A 17,802-nucleotide genomic window follows, 5' to 3' on the forward strand; every position below is an offset into this window, starting at 1 on the left:
AAACGCTGTCTCGAAAAACCAAAAAAAAAAAAAAAAAAAAAAAAAAAAAAAAAAAAAAATTAATTAATTAATTAAAAAACAGCTATTTAAGAAAAAAAAATGGAGTAGCAGCTAGGAAAAATCAGAGACTCATTACACAATAACAATAACCAAACACTACCTGGCTATTTTCAAAATGCACAGCCACAATCAGCTTCCCTCCATAAAGTTTATCCTCCAAGTTCTCCAGGACAGACGGCTCGTGCTCAGGTGGGTACGTGTGCTTCAGCCAGTCAATCCAAGACAGCCCCACCAGAGACTGAATCTTGTCCTCACTGAATTTGCGCATTTTTCTTCTAAACTCATTCACTTCAGGATCCTTCAAGGCATCAAATTCATGAAGACCTACAGAAATTTTGTAAAGATGTCATTTTTAAGCAGCTAATAACAATTTTTTAAAAACGAACACAAATATCTTCAATACAAACTAACTTGGATATTTGTCTTTTACCAAGCAGATAAAAAGATGACAAACACAGGCAAAATAAGCCTCATGTATAAAGTACACATGCTATTGGATCTCTAAAACACACAAATTAAAATATTATGTAGAAATGGATTATTTATCAGTATCACAACTGTCAAAACTGGACATGGAGGCACACCTGTAATACTGGCAGAATTTGGAGGTAGAGGCAGGAGAGCTGCTACAAGTTGCAGAACAGCCAGGGTCACAAAGTAAACACATATACACTCATAAAAGTATATACATGTATAGTGAAAAATGAAATTCATAACACACAATTGAAAACCACATGATAAATGATTGTCCTGGATAGTAAAAAAAATACATTATTAAAGACCTACAATTATAGTAGAAACATTTGGACTCCCAGAAGTCATATCTTACCAACCACATATGTCTCAGGATAGTTATAAATGTGTCACAACACAAAATATTAATGAATAATTGGAGGGGGTAACCTTTGCATGGTTCTTGATCATGAACTCTATAGGTGATATCATGTCTCCTACAATGAGAATTTTAGAGTTCACTGTTAACATTCTTCTATTGGGTGAACAATAGGTACTGCAGGAAAAAACCAAATGAGTTCCCAGTAACAAAATCTTTACTACGAACTATGTCTAATCCATCTCTTTTTGTGGGGTTTGGGGGCATAGGAGAATGTCTAAAACAAGATTTTACCAAATGGCCAGGCTGCTCACAAACTCAAATTCCAGACAATCCTCATGGCTTGGCCCGACTGCTCAAACTGCTGGATGCACCACTATACCCAGCTCTAAAATACCTTTAAATGTCTAAATTGCCTACCGGTCTCAGTTTCTACAGCCAGGAGCCTAATCCTAGCCCTCAGCATCTCTCCTTCAGGTGACTATCACAACTTTTACACAGATTCCTTACTTTGAGGCCTTTTAAAAACTTACGTACATTTATGTGTTTGGTTAAAGACACACATGGATGCATACATGGACAAATACATGGATGCGCACGTGCACATCAGAAGACAGCTGTGGGAGTCACTTTCTCCTTCTGCCATGGGGTACCAGGAATCAACCTTAGGTTGTGTGGCTTAGTAGCTGGTGCCTTTACTCAGTAAACAGCCTCGCCGCCTTCCACTTGAAGGCCTAACCTCTCCAATCTTACAGTCTGAACAAGCCTTTTTAAATGCAAACCTGATCATGTTACTTCCCATGTAAATTCTTTCAATAAAAAATTTCCCAGAATGGGGCTGGCTCAACTACCAAAGGCTGGTTTTGCAGAGGACCAAGCCTGCACACTGCATCTACTTTAGGGGGCTCACAACTACATATAACTCTAGCTCCAGAGAACCTAACACCCTCTCTTAGCCTCCACTGGCACCGCACTCTCATGCACACACCCAAACACAAACACATATTAAGAATAAAAATAAAACTTATGGACCTCTGGAATGTCACTGCCCTTTTTGGAAAGGTTTTGTGTGAATTTTTAACTTTTGCCCATTCTCTTGAATTATCAGGGGAAAAAAAAACCCAGCTCAACCAAGATAAAATGAATCCTTCCACACCGATAAATATCCTGGGTTCGTTTGTTCCACTAAAACTACAAATGGAATTTAAGGCATCATAGCAGATTCGGTCTTTCATGTTTTCAAGTTCAAACATTCCACTAGATCTGAGGAGGTAATGGTGGGACTATTGTTGTGAACATAGTCGTGATGGTCTGTCACAAAGTGAACTCATGAGACAAGCGTGCTTCTCTGAGGAACAGAAACAGTTCACTGTAAAGCAGCGGGCTGCTCACGAAGGCAAGGCTGCATCTGCTTAGTCCTTTGTTCTAATGACATATGAAAAGGAAGTAGTAGGAGGAGGGGTTCCCAAGAGCTTAGCAGCAGGACTTTTCTGGGTGATTTTCCCTGCTCTGAGCTTCTGTGTACCTGCATAGTCTTTGCTACATATCTTTGTGGCCTCTTTCATGACCATTATCAGTTCTTGTTATTATTCGAGAAGGCCATCTTCAGGTTCCATTCCCTTTTGCTGGCCTTTCCTACAACCCCCTTCTCCTGCAAAACTCCTCATCAGCACGGATGCTTGTTTAGAATTACACCCTCCAAGTAGCCTTCCTCAACTCCCCCGTACACGCAGACAGGACCTTGTGACTAGGCAGGGGATTTACTGCATTCTACTTGTCTGCTTACTGATCCATTACTTCTCACAGTGAGTTCCATACAGCATGGCTGCAGCTCCGAGTATAAAGATTCAACACACACTGAAGAATAGAAGTCACTACTGATCTGGTAATAATGTTTTTTTTTACCACATATATGTGTGGATTTAGCATATATGTGTTCATACATGCATGTAGGGGTCAGTGGCCAATTTCATGTTGTTCTCAGCAACATCCTCCACCTTCCTTTGAGACAGAATCTGTCCTGCTCTGGAGCCCACTAACTAGGCTAGAGTCGGTAGCCAGCAAACCCCATGATCCTCTTGCCTCTGCCTCCTGAATGCTGGGATTACAAGCATTTGCTCAGCATTTTGTTGCTGCTGCTGTTTATTTTGTTTGTTGAGCCAGGGTCTCTCTATGTATGTATGTTCTGGAACTTGCTATATAGACCAGGCTAACCTCAAACTCAGAGCTCCTCCTTCCAATGCCTCTGCCTACCAGTGCGCCACCACACCTGGCCTATGTATACTTTTCATGAAAGAAATACCTCATGAATTTTGAGAACACTACAAACATCTTTCAAGAATAAAATGTGGGAGCCAGTGAGATGGCTTGGTGAGTAAAGATGCTCGCCGCCAAAGCTGGTAGCCTGAATTTGATTCCTGGAACCCACTACTGTTCTACTAAAAGAATGTAGCATTGACTCCTAATTCTGTTCTACTCATAGATCAGTGACTTGTCTAGCTTCCTCCTGCAGCAGATGGGAACAAATACAGAGACCCACGGAGAGACAATATGCAGATAGTGAGAGACTTTAGAACACTCGGCCCTACATAGGATCCCTTCATCAAATCCCTCCTCTCAGGGCTCAGAGAGACCTGCAGCTAGCAGAGGTAGAAAGAGTATATAAAAGCCAAAGGGGATGGATGACACCAAGGAAACAAGGCCTTCTAAGAACAGCAGGACCATCGCACATAAGAACTCACAGAGACCGAGGCAGCATGCACAGGGCTTGCTCGGGAATACACCAAATGGGGACCTACAGCTAAGAGAAGAGGACACATGCCCCCATTGCTAACCAAGAGCTATTTCCAACTGCTAACTACTTGCAAATGAAAAAAAAATTAATTACCAGGTAGTGGTAGCACACACCTTTATTTCCAGCACTCGGGAGGCAGAGGCAGGTGGATCTTTGTAAATTCAAGGCCAGCCTGGTCTACAGAGCAAGTTTCAGGAAGGCTCCAAAGCTACATAGAGAAATCCTGTCTCAAAAAAAAAAAAAAAAAAAAAAAAAGTTAGTTTTCCACAAGGGAGTCTTACTGGGGAAAACAAACTATTAAAGGTAGGCCCCATGCCCGGCAGTAAATGGCCAACACAAAACAAACTCAAGGGCATCTTTATCTTTGGAGGTTCTTTTTTGTGTCAGGGCCCTTTTTAAAGCCTTACAAGCCCTTTGTGTATATTTTATGGGATTCCTGTGGGTGGAAGCATGTGTCTCTGCATTTATATGTGTTGCTTGTGCTTTTTCTTTGGCTCTTTTCCTTCTGTTTGTTTTATCTTATTCCAATTGCTTTGCTTTGTTTTTTATTGTACATTTTATCATCCTTTAGATGCCTTTTGTTTTCTAACAAGACAGAAAGGGGTGGCTCTGGATGGGAGGGGAAGTGGGGAGGAACTTGGGAGTGGGGGGGGAGAATTAGAACATATTGTATGAAAAAAAATCTCCTTTCAGTAAAATACAATTAATGTATAAAAACTTTAAATATTAAAAAAAATAAATAAAAGTTTGGGGCTGGAGAATGTCTTAGAAATGAGCCTGCCTAGCATTCATCGGGCATTGGGTTTAATTGGCAGACTACCACTGACAGGAAAAGCAAATGCCATTAATAACTTAGGCTAAATAATAAGTTTAAACTTAATTTTCAATATACCTTCTCCTACGAAACTGATAGAAAACAGTGTATGATGCATAGATAAATATTACAATCAAAAAGCATGAGAAAACAGTTTGGGCACACTAAAAATATGATTAAACTCCTACATACTGCCAGGCAAGCTGGCAAGTAAGTAGCCTCAGTCAGCCCTGGTGAAGTGCAGAGATGGGAGCTCAATCAAGCCAAGAGCTGGAGACCAGCCTGGGTAAGATACTTAACCCAGTCTCAAACAAAACAAAACCCCAAACCTGGTTAGGGGAGGGTTGCTGTGTGGTGATGAACCCAGGGCCTGTCACATCTCAAGCCAGCGGTCCATTGGGCTACATTCACAGATCTCTTCTGAAATAGTTTATTCTGAGACTTGCAAGGCAGCTCTAAGGCTTGAGTTTGTAATCTTCCTTCCCTGGTCTCTCAGGCATCTGCGATTACAAACCTCTGAAACCAGACCCGGCTCAAACATTCTCTTCAGGCTGTGATAAACCCCACTAGCCGTGACTCCATTTTACAGGGTGCTGTAGAAAACAAAGCAGGAGAACATGCACTTCCACGGGAGAGGGCAGTCAGAGCGCAAACAGCAGCTCCGTAAACAATTATTTAGAATAAACTGTAAAGAAAATGTCAAGTACATCACCCTAGAGGAAACGGTATTTTTAGCCTGCTCAGGGCAGTTCTGCCCTAAAAGTTCTATTGTTTTCTTTGGACAGAGGAGGCAGCAACCTTGTTCCTGAAGTTAAACTGAAGTAATTGTTTATTGTTTTCTCAGGAGGCATGACCTCACCCAGCCCTGGATACAGTCAGTATGGACAAAGCAGCAACTGCAGACACCGACTCCTTAGGTATTAAGAGTGAAGGCTTGTTCTAGAGCACAGACTTCCTACATAAAAACTACCTTTCAGCATAGGAGCCTAAAGAACTGCCAGATCTGCTAAAATGCAAAATTTATAAAACAGCTAAGAGCATACAAATTACTTAATTTGTGCCATACACTGTTTATATCTTGGTCAACCAGCAGAGCACATTACACAAAACACAGAGACAATAAGCCACAAGATACTGCATGAAATAAAATATAGCATTGATTGCTTTATATCAGACCCCTGTACTAGAGGGGGATAAAGGCTGCCAGATGAGAAGACAGCACTCAGCTCAATCGCATCACAGATAAATCCTAAAGACATGCTTTAGCAAGTATATTCCATGTAATATTTGTATTTCCTATTTATTTGCTAAATTTGGTAAGCTTAGGTAGTTAGTGGTGGTTGGTTAATCCAGATCTAAGATTTAAATGACCATTAAGAGCAATCTAAGTTTGGGCCTACAGGATGTCTTAGTGGGTAAAGATGTTGACCATCAAGGCTGAAGACCCGAGTTCAATCACATGTATGCTGCATGCATACAGTATTTAGCAATCACCCATATAATAAATAAATGTAATTTAAAAACTGGGGTGCTAGGTAAGTACCTTACAGAGTTATTTCCCCCCAAAGGAAAAGCTAACTTACTATGCTACTATAGTACATCTTGTCAAAGCAGGTAGTCAAACCCAAAAAGCTCCAAGGGACTTTCTGATTTGGAATTAATCTTCAAGGCCCTATCCTCAGTAACCCCGTGTAGTTCCTAAATCGGATCAGTACTTTCTTTAAAGTACTGACAGACATTAAATCTTCTCTGCTATGATTTCTATAGCAAGAGAGGATTAATTCCTCTATGTTCTTAACTTTCTCCAGAATTTTTCTTTTCTTAAGACAGCGTCTTGTGTAACCCTTGGCTAGCTTCCAACTTGCCATGTAGCTGAGGATGACTCTGAACCCCTGACCATCCAGCACAATCACACTGGCCATTATTGTCTGTTTGCTTGAATGGGGTCTAGGGATTCATGAATCCTAGGCAAACTTCTACCAAATGAGCTACATCTCCAGCACCTAGAAATAATTTAAGGAATCATGGATATATCTTTATTTGATACAAAGATAACTTCTAATTAAAAATAACCAATAAAAGTGCAAAAATTTGCCATGAACATGAAAAATTTATAGAAATATTGATCAACTTATGGTCTTAGTAAGCAATTATATCTGAAATAAATTCATATTATGAGGGGATTATAGGTAGTTTATAACAAAGTAAAATAAAAATCACTTATTAGGAAAGTTTCTCAACCAAGAAGAGCAGTGCACACAAGGTCCAATATCTGCATCCGCAAGGCTGAGGAAGAAGGATGTCGATTTCAACCTGCCTGCCTAAGGCGGAGATTCACTATGCATCCCTAGCTGACCTGTACCGTGCTCTGTAGGCCAGTCCGGCCTCAAAGAGTGCTGGAACTAAAGGTGCACATCGTCACTTCAGTGGCCTACAATTTCAAGCCCTCGCCTGGTCTACGTGGTGAGACAGAAACCAATCTGAGCCATTATAGCAGACCATGGACGGGAGAGTTTCTCAAATTATCTGAGATAAAGAAAGAATTATATCTTTCCCAGTAATTGAAGATCAATACTTTTATAAAATAAAAATAAATCAACAGGAAAGAAAAAGACATACAGAATGCAAGTCCTTGGGTGCTGCAGCAATATCACATTGCTAGAGATGTGTCTAAACATTCAAACTTCAGTTCTCACAGACCTTAGTCCCAAACCCTGGACATACCAGTATTAGTCCATGGACAAAATGCTGAAAATAATATCTTGGAATATACTTCCAGAGCATAACAAAGACAAAGCTGAGAATTCATATGGAAATCTTTTACCTTTCCCTATAAGTACTCCAATTTTTGAGTCCAATTTTTCTGCTGGGTCACAACTTCTTGTCACTAGTTTTAGAACAGGAAGAAAAGGTCTGACATCACAAAGTCTTCGAGTTTCATCTTCAAGTTCCTCGTATACAGCAGTTTGATTCACACATGCAAACATGTAGGAGTCAATGTCCATAAGGAGGTTAAACATTGGGTAATTGTGAACTTGCTTCCATAACATCTGCAGGAAAAAATGGTAAGACATTATCTGGAATACTGGCACTCATATACAAAGACACATACACAAGGATGACTATGACCTGTTTGCAAAATTCAAAATGCAGGGGCCTAGAGATGACTCAGCAACTGAAAAGACCTCCTGAGGTCAGTGGTGGTCCACACCTTTAACCCCAGCACTTAGAAGGCAAATAGGTGGATTTCTGTGAGTTCCAGGCCAGCCTGGTCTTCAGAGTGAGTTCCAGGACAGTCAGTGCTAGAGAAACCCCGAGGGGGTTGTGTGTCTATGTGTATGTTAGAAATGGTGGTAGAACCAGCTAGGATCTGGGCTCAATCACCAGTGCCCTCACTACAACTCACAACCATCAGAAACTCCAGTCCCAGGAGATCTGACGCTCTCTTCGAGTCTTTGCAGACACTTCAAACATGTCATACATAGACATTCATGCAGGCAAGATACACAGTAAGTAGAGCCCAGCCTGGGCTACAGGAACTAAAACAGACAAACAGCCAGGCATGGTAGCACACACCTTTAATGCCAGTACTGGGGGGTGGAGGCTGTGTATTTCTGTAAGACTGAGGACAGGAGCTATATAAGAAAGACACTGACTCAAAACAAAAAGACAAATAAATAGAAACTCTCAGCAGTGATGCAGTAGCTACATTCTGTATTTTCTTTTTACTTCAGAAATGACAGTTTTAGAATTCTTATGTTTTGGGGGCTGGAGAGATGGCTCAGTGGTTAAGAGCACTGGTTGCTCTCCCAGAGAGCTCAGATTCAATTTTCAGCACCCATGTGGCAGCTCACAATCATCTGCAACTCTGCTTCCAGGGGATGTGATTCCCTTATGCAGACATACATGCAGGCAAAACACCAATGTATATTAAAAAAAATTTTTTTTTAAAAATCATTAGAAAATGCTCATGCATCAATTATAATAAAATATATTTCACAACTTTTCTGATGTTACTATGCAACTTTCAATTTAGTCCAAGTTGAACCATATAATTTAATGAGACTTTATTTTCTGAACATCTGTGTTTTAGATGTAGTTCCTGGGGAATTTCCCTCCAGCTTAGTCTTGTAGTAAATGCACTGTAGAAAGTAGGCAAGGTGGCTCAACGGATAAAGGCCCTTGACGCTAACTCTGATGACTGAGTTCAATCACCAGAACCCACATGACGAAAGGCAACTCCTGCAAGCTGTTCTGGGACCTCCATGTGTGCACAGTGGAACACGCACACACAGACACACACATGTGAACACACAACACAAACACTTGTAAAAATAAATCAATAAACACTGCTGACAAAGAACTCAGGAAACTTAGCAAAGCTTGCTGTAAGTGTTTTGTTGCAGACTGGCAAAGAACCAGGCTTTAGGATCCGGAGTGCATGACCTTGGGCAGGGCCTCACACCTCTCCCCAGACGTTTCCTCTCTCAACAGTGAAGACGTGCTAGCTTCCTGCATCCCTAGGATCTAGACTTTCCCTTATCAACTGTAGTGCTGCCATATCCCCCAGGATCCATCTGGTGATCTTATTTAGATCCATTAGCAACCATTAATAAAAGGAGCCCTCCAAGCCCTAAACAGTATGTGTGACTGCTGTTAAAAATAACAGTTAACAGTATTCTCATCTTTAAGAAGCCCACAAGCAGTTGGGTGGTGGTGTACACCTTTAATCCCACCACTCAGGAGGGAGAGACAGACAGATCTCTCTAAATTCAAGGCCAGCCTGATCTACAGACTGAGTTCCAAGACAGCCAGGGATACACAGAGAAATCCTGTCTTGAAAAACCAAAAAGAAGCCCGAAAACGTCTTTGCCAAGCACATGCCTTTGATCCCAGCACTTGGGAAACCAAAGCACGGAAGATTTCTGTGGCATTCGAAGTCAGTCTACTCTATATAGCCAGGCCATCCAAGGCTACAATAGTGAGTGACACCCTGTCTTAAAGCAACCCCCACACAAAGTCTTTATGAACACACACGGTGCACAGACATACATACAGTCATACACATTTTTTTTTAATATTGGAAACTCCTTATACAACAGAGTGGGGAGTTGTGTCTGTGCCCTCACCACTGACATGAGCACTTGGGAGGCTGAGGCAGGAAGTCGGCTACAAGGTCTATGCCAGTAAGGGGTCAGAGTAAGAAAGACTCTGCTGACTAAATAAATAAATAAATAAAAGGAAGGGAAGAGAAGGGAAACAGATTTCATGTATCCATTGATTTTTTACTGGAAACTCTCCTCCAGGCTCATGGCAAGGGGGGCGGGGACAACCAAAACATCACATAGAAGTAAAAGGTGACTAGCTCAAAAATCAGGAATAACAGCAGAAGGCATTCAACTTTCTAGCCCTTCCATAGCAGTGTGTACTAGGTAGCCCAGAATGACCTTGGACTTGGACTTGAATTCCTTGGGCCTGGAATGCCCCATCCTGCTTTCATCTCCTACCCGCCTACCCCAACAAAGCATCTCACCATGACAAGTGTCAATCTTTCTTAACACAGCTATCACATATGGATCAAAAACAAATGTGGGAGAACAAACATGTTTATATATAACAAAATAGGACATAGCAAAAAATTTTAAATGCAATGGTCTGAAATTTAAATGTCTCCCAGCTTTACCATATGATTCCCACTAAGTTACACAGAAAGTAGGCTATGTCTTGGGAAATTCTAACTATAAACATACCTGTTTAATAGAAGAAATGGTAGCTTCCCGAGGTACTTCCAGCTGGATATAGATCCCAGTGGGCAGAAGGAAATCCACAGATATGGCGCCATCAGATGCGATCTGTGAATCCACTGCCCAGATGTCAAGGATGTCTGCCATAGCAGGAGGCATTATAGAGCCAAGGCACATTCATAACCTCGGGGCCCTGACATCAAGGAAATGGAAAAATAGCCGTTAGCTAGTTGTTACTCAAGACACAACAATGTAGGCATGTTGGAACACACTTACAGCCCTAAGCTATTTGGAATGTTGAGGCAGGAACATCATTTGGGCCTAGGAGCTAGAAGGCTTGAATGTGAAGCACAAGATTTTCAGAAAGAAAATGGAAAACCACCAATCTATAACTAGTCACTAGAAATCAACTATTGAAATTCACTTTCAGTCATCACTGTTCAGAATTTACACAGACAGACATATAGATACTCCAATGATTCAGATTTAAAGACCTCAGCTGTGCGGTATGTGTTTTTGAGCACATCCAGCAGACCCTCGACAACAGAGCGACATGCTTCCGTAGAGGATTCCTTGGTTTTTGGCTTTGGGGGTTTTACTTGAAGCAGGGTCTCCCTATATAGCCCAGGCTAGCCTCAAACTGGAGACTGTTCTGCCTACCATAGAACTAGAAAACAAATGTGTGCCATCGCCTCCTGCTTTGTAGAGACTTGGCTTAGTTTAAGGAGTTAGTGGGGGAGGCCAGGAATCTTCTAAATTCTGATGAAGAAGAACAAACGGTAGAAAGGCAAATTTTAACTACATCTGTGGGTAAATCCCTCCGGGACAATTTCCACAAATCTCTACCTACAGCTCTACCTGCCTTTCCAGTAATAACAACAGAGAAGGTGATTGGTTCCAGAAACCCTAGGGTCATTAAGGAAGATACATGGGAGCATGTCCGTATGAATGATCTCAAAGAAATTAAACAGGCTGTCATGACTTTCGGGATGCATTCCTCTTTTGTTAAAGAGATGCTAAAGTCTTGGGCATCCACAAGCAGAGCTACGCCATTGGACTGGCTCCAGCTGAGCTCTGCAGTCCTTGAGAGTGGGCCGCACTTAAAATGGAAATGCTTGTTCAGGCAAGAGGCTAGACTTTTAGAACAGCAAGAAAAGGCGAAGGGAAGTGACATCTCCCTAGATAAAATTCTAGGTGAAGGACGCTTTTCTGACCCTCAGGAACAAGCTAATTTGGACGAAAACACACTCTCCATATGCACTACAGCAGCCTTAAGGGCTTGGGACAGGGTACAAGACCCAGGACAGAGAATGGAATCATTTGTCACAATTAAACAAGGTCTGAGAGAACCTTTTAGTGATTTTTTACAAAGACTTACTAAGGCTGTGCAAATAGGGATACCTGACCCTGACGCAAGACGTATAATGATTGAGTCTTTGGCTTATGAAAATGCAAATGTGGAATGCAAAAAGATTTTGGGGCCTTTAAGGTTCAGATCAGCACCCTTGGAAGAATGGGTCTTGCATACACTGGATGTTGATACATTTGATTATGGCACTGAAGCATGGGTAGAAGAAGCAATTTCCAATGGTAAAAGGAGACACCAGAATACCAAATGTTTTAATTGTGGCAAAATGGGTCATATGAAAAGGAGCCTCGGCTGCCCCTTGAACTCACAACACTCCTCCTACCTTGACTTCCCTAGTGTGTTACCACCATGCCCAGAATTTTATTTTTCCAAATGCTGGTGATGAAACCCAGAGCTTTGAATATTCTAAGCAAGCACTACACATACTAAGCTATATCCCCAATACAAATACTGATCTTATTATTTAAGAGACAGAGCCTCATGTGACCCAGAAGAGCCTAGAACGTCAGTGTCTCTTGTTACACCTTCCAAATCCTGGAGTTACAGGCATACACCACCATGCTTGTTCCTATTAGAAATACTTTTAAACTGGATGTGGTGGTACAAACCTTTACTCCTACCTCTTTGGAGGCAGAAAACAGGCATATGCCTCAGGGCTATACAGAGAAACCATGTACAACAAAAACAAAAGGAAGAAAGAATTAAAGGAGGGAGGGACGGAGGGAGGGAGGGAGGGAGGGAGGGAGGGAGGGAGGGAGGGAGGGAGGGAAGGAGAGCCCACGCCTTTAATCCCAGGGCAGAGGCAGAGGCAGGCAGATCTCCGTGAGTTTGAGGCCATCCTGGTCTAGAGAGCTAGTTCCTGGACAGCCATAGCTGCATGATAAAGACCTTGTCTCAAAAAGAGCACCCCGCTGCCCTCCAAAAAGGAAAAGGAAATACTTTCAGGAAAATAAAATTACTAGTGAGTGTATTGGTGGAGGACTGCTGCCTAGCATGCCTGAAGTTCTGAGTTCAAGCCCGAGCCCTGTACCTCCCATTGCTGCATTTAAATTGAAAGTAAAGTGTTTGATTCTTCTTTGCCTTCCTTGCCATCCTTATTGCACAGAGAGCAACACATGCAGAGTCCAGTCTATGAGCTCTGGGCTGGGAGGTGTCTTAGGATTGACAGACTCTCCTCGTTTTAAAGTTAAGAAATGAACACCCAAGAGACATCCCTATCCAGGAAGACAGAAGCAGGAGCAGGAGGGCATTGTTTTAGTTTCAAAGCAATTAGCCCATGTTTCCTTTGTCTCCTTTAAAGGAAATGTTCTCACAGGGCTACCAAGTCTTCGAGGTCTTCAGTTTATGAAAGCATATGATCAAACACTGAAAACAAGAAACATTTTTAAAGTATGAAAACAACTTTTCAGGAATGCTCTAAGTGTGCAGAACACAGCAGGGACAACTAGCCCCACTGGGCCTTTAGACAGTAGTTACAGCACACAAGCTGCCGTCTGTCCACTGGAGAAAGAGAAGAGTTGAAAGACCTCCACTTCCCAGTGACATGTCAGGAAAGTCACTAACGTCTGTAAATCAGGAGACAAGGGGAGACCAGCACACACTTCTGGCATGAGTGAACAAGCACAAGCAAACACTCTGAAGACTAATGGAACAAACTTGGAGAGAGAATGAAAAGAAAATTAAGGAATATTGTTTCCTGTTTCCATGATAAAGCGAGAGGAACGGCAAGCATCTACTGCTTCATGTGTGACTCAAGTAGAGGACACCCACTCAGCCTTCCAGGTTCTGTGTCCTGGGAAAAAGCTGGCCCAGGAGCACATGGACAGCAACAGGAACAGTCTCTAACAGAGAAAGGCAGCCCTGAGAATGGAAACACCAGAAGGCCAGCACAAGAAGGAAATGGTGGGGGTCCCACAGCTCTCCATAGGTCTGGAGACTGGGTCTTTGCCCTTGAGCATACTGCTTTTTATACACAGCCCTGGTGGTCCAAGGTTTCCTGCCTTCCTCTGCCAACTACATTCTGTACTGTTGATCTGGATGCTTCTCTCCAGGCCCTACTCTCCAGACCCTGGAAGGCGCCATACCCACTGGCAGCAAAGGCTACGTTTGCCACTGCAGCCTTCCAGCGTCCTTCAGAGGTAACTCACGGGATGGCATGCAACTAGGGCTCACCCCCATTCCACTGTCTACCCCGCTCACCCAGTAATCAGCCTTGTAAAAACCTAGCAGGTTTGTTGTTTGGTGAATGGATTTTCACTTTGTAACCTGCCCTACCCTTAGACTTGCTGCAATCTCCCTGCCTCTGTAGCAAAACCACAGAGAGATTACATAGAACAACTGCCACACTGGACTTAATTGCTTTACTTTAAAATCATTTTACTTGAATCACTGTGATTCTATAGAAGAGAGCTCTCTAAAATAACTTTTAATTTCTTCATGTGAACACATGCAAAATGTAAAACAAAAGGTAAATTTATTATGAAGTTCAAAGTCTAATTTTACACAACTCATTAAACATATATTTGACTTTTTAATCCTATAATTATCACTTTTGTTTTGAGACAGAGTCTCTACAGAGCCCTGGCTGTTCTGGAACTCACTATGTAAAGCAGAATGGCCTCTAACTCATAGAGAGCCACCTGTACCTGCCTCTGTCTCTAAAGATTAAAGGCACATGCCACCATGGCTGGCTGATTATCATTTTTTTAATGTAGTATAAAACTTACTAATACCGAGCTGAAGGGATGGCTCAGCAGTTAAATGCACTGGCTGCAATTCCAAAGGTCTTGAGTTCAATTCCCAGCACCCATAGAGTGATTTAGATTTAGAACCATCTAAAACATTATAACATCTATAATCAAGGAATGTGATACCTTCTACTGTGCAAATGTACAAATAGACAAAACACCCATATACATAAAGTACACAAATCTTTTTTAAAACCTAACTAATACTGAACCAGATCCATAGATTTTTTTTTTTTTTTTTTTTTTTTTTTTTTGGTTTTTCGAGACAGGGTTTCTCTGTGGCTTTGGTGCCTGTCCTGGAACTAGCTCTTGTAGACCAGGCTGGTCTCGAACTCACAGGGATCCGCCTGCCTCTGCCTCCAGAGTGCTGGGATTAAAGGTGTGCGCCACCACCACCCAGCTGGATTAAATTTTTTAAGAATATCCCCCAAAAGAGACCCGGAATACCCCGTGGCATTTAAAAAGCACTGGGAAGAATATTAGCTTACCCGTGGGCTAATACTAACAAGGCCAGCCATTCATTCTGCGATGAAAGCAGCAGTGGTGTCTCTTGATCATGCTTCCAGTCATCATCCCTGATTGCCAGGTGGGGAAGCATTTAGCAGTGTTTCTCAACTCTGTCATTATTTAATTTCTCTTGGGTAACAGTCAGACTGTTAATGGGACGCTGTGAGTCTTAGCGATGACATTTCAACTTCATTTGTCACAGAGATTTCTTTTATTGATTTGACTTTTCTCTTCATTACTGTGCTGAATCAGTCCTCTGGGATCAAGGACTAGGGGCTCACTCTGTAGCAGAGTGCAGTGGATTAAAAATTCAAGATCAATTCAGAATTACAAGCTAGCAAGACAGCTCAGCAATGCTGTGCAAGCATGGCAACCTGAGCTTGATCCTAAATCCACATAAAAGTGGGCCCCATGTAGCACCCAGGCACATATACAATGTTTATAAAAAGGGAGATCAAAAGAAGGAGCATACTTTAAAATTTTATTCCTCCTGACCAAAACAATTTATATAATTACATTTCAAAACTCAAGATAATGGGATAAAAATGCTCAGAAAAAAAATAGAATGGGCTACTACAAAAATTCTTCCTCCAATGACAAGGGCAATATATCATGTGACCATGTACAGCAGGGCCACTCCTGCTGCTGTGTAATCCTAGAAATTCTGCCTTGTGACACGGGTCTTTCCTTAGCATTTATTTGAGGGACAAGTGCTCAATGGCTTTTTGTTCTGTTTGTGAATGAAAGCCATGCAACAAGAGTAGGGCTTTTTACTTAGGTTGTTCATCTATAAGCCAATGCACAGAATCAAAAGCAGCAATGCCCTGGTCACGAAGCTGCTAGCATGCACTGCAGGGTCAGGGGTGCTTGTAAAAGACAATCAACAGTGACCCAGGTCCAGACATAAACATCATCTACAACAGTCTTACTTAAGTAGTTCTTTAAAACAACAACAACAAAACACATCTTACTTGTGTTTAGCCATCGTGGTCCCTGAAGCTAACTGCCAGACACTACTTTGCCTGGCACAAGGGGTCACATGGGTCTTCGAAGACAGAAGAAGATAAGGAGGATATGAGTAGAGTCCAAATGGTTTAACTAAGAAGCAGAGCCGGGCAGTGGTGGTGTTCACCTTTAATCCCAGCACTGGGGAAGCAGATACAGGTGGATCTCTGTGAGTTCAAGGCCAGCCTGGTCTACACAGAAAAATCGTGTTCCCAAAAGGCAAAACAACCCCCAAAGGCTAGAAAAATCTTGACCAGTATAGAAGGAGATGATCCACAAGTTTCACTGCTTAAGAGCTGGCATCTTTCTGTTCCTTACTCCACTGGTTGTGTCTAACAGGCTCCTGGGCATATTTTTGTGAATGTTAATAAATCTTCCAAGGACTTCTGGTTCTTACTTGTAAGTACCGCGGCAATCAGGAAAGACTGTGTAGCCAAAGATACCCACATGTAACTGCTGTGAGGATGAGTCAAGAGCCAAACTGCACGAGTGTGTAGTGGAGCGAGTGAGTAACCGACAGCCTCACATCTAGGAATTGAACCGGGGCCAGAAAGCCATCTGGATGGCAAACAGCAACATGAGATGAATTTTAAATAGCTTCAGCTATAGAAAAGGCACTGCTAAGGCTCTGGACCTTTTAACTATCTGCTATCATTTTGAAAATAAGAGATAATGCACACAATTTAAGAGTGTGTTACCTATGCTGGCTTTTCTCCACAGCCATTTCAGGGCTTACTATTCTTTTGCACAATGGTTTAACTTTGCTTCGCACAGTATTTATTTGTTTTAATTTTTTCCTCTTGGTGACCAATTTCCCTCTTAATGTGTCTGGCTATGAATGACAAAATGCAAAGAGGAAGTAGGGAACTAAGAACAGTATGGAGGAGTCTGTCACTGGAGTCTCCTTCAACTGTCTGTGAGCCACAGAAGGCAAGCTGATAGTGTCATTCAGTGCAAAGCATTGAGCAAAGAGGAGGAGAGAGGCTAGCCAGAGGTGGAATTCCTATCTAGCAAGACAAGGTCCTGAGTTCAATTACTATTTACTAAACATTCACTCTGTTAATTTGAGGAAAGATAAGATTTAAAAAATAAAATACTGGAACTGGAGAGAGGGCTCAGCAGTTAAGAACATTGGCTGCTCTTGCACCCACATGGCGGCTCACAACCATCTCTAACTCCAGTCCCTGAGCTCCAATGCCCTCTTCTGGCTTCTGTGGGCACTGCACACATAGGGCACACAGACATGCATACAGACACTCACAGATGTTAAGTGGGAGTCATGCCTGATCTGCTTTGCCTGGAGAGTGTTCCTTCTTACATGAAGGAAACACATGAGAAGGTAGCTAAGGCTTAAATGGTTCATTGCAGTGATTTCTACCTCGGTCTAGAGGAGCTGCAGCTGCAGAAAATGAGGGTGACTGCTGGGAAAGAGGCCTACAGGGAGAGTATTTGACCATCCCAAGGAGGGAGGGGGTAAAGTGAAGCGGAGGGGCCATTAGGAGCAAGTATGGCAGGTGAGTACAGGCACCACCCTTTCAAGAGACTCAATGCCGTTTTCATAGGGCTATTTAGTGTATGTCTCTCTGTGTATGTGCTGTGCACACCCTTAATCCCAGCACCCCAGAGCCAGAGGCAGACAGGAGACCAGCCTTGTCTACACAGTGAATTCTAGGCAAGCCAGGGTTCCACAGTGAGACCCTGTCTTAAAAAATAAAATATAAATAACAAATAAAACAGTCATATTTTCCAAAGAATACAGACTATTTTAAACGTTCTTAATTTAATACTTTAAAGCCAGTTATTAATATGTCTGCCAACAACTTGCACAAATGCATAATCTTATATTTCATGTAATAACTTTTATTTGCCATTCTGAGATTACAGAATATGCTACCATGACTGGCTCTGTGATGAAGCCTGCATCAGGATC

At 42.1% G+C, this 17,802-nt stretch overlaps 1 protein-coding gene across 2 annotated transcripts in view; it reads right to left on the reverse strand.

Moving 5' to 3' along the window:
• The window catches only part of Pik3cb (phosphatidylinositol-4,5-bisphosphate 3-kinase catalytic subunit beta), a 105,846-nt gene that overhangs the window by 58,618 nt on the left and 29,426 nt on the right, over positions 1-17,802 (reverse strand). For both annotated transcript variants that reach the window (XM_050139412.1, XM_050139410.1), the window contains exons 3-5: positions 10,251-10,437; positions 7,325-7,550; positions 161-384 (exon numbers count right to left, since the gene is read on the reverse strand). In XM_050139412.1, coding sequence (XP_049995369.1) covers positions 161-384; positions 7,325-7,550; positions 10,251-10,421 — 621 coding nt within the window. In that variant the 5' untranslated portion in view covers positions 10,422-10,437. The remainder of the gene's footprint in view (positions 1-160; positions 385-7,324; positions 7,551-10,250; positions 10,438-17,802) is intronic.

Source organism: Alexandromys fortis, unplaced genomic scaffold (assembly GCF_014885135.2).
Source record: "Alexandromys fortis isolate MF-2015 unplaced genomic scaffold, M_Fortis_MF-2015_v1.1 scaffold_36, whole genome shotgun sequence".
NCBI lineage: Eukaryota > Metazoa > Chordata > Mammalia > Rodentia > Cricetidae > Alexandromys > Alexandromys fortis.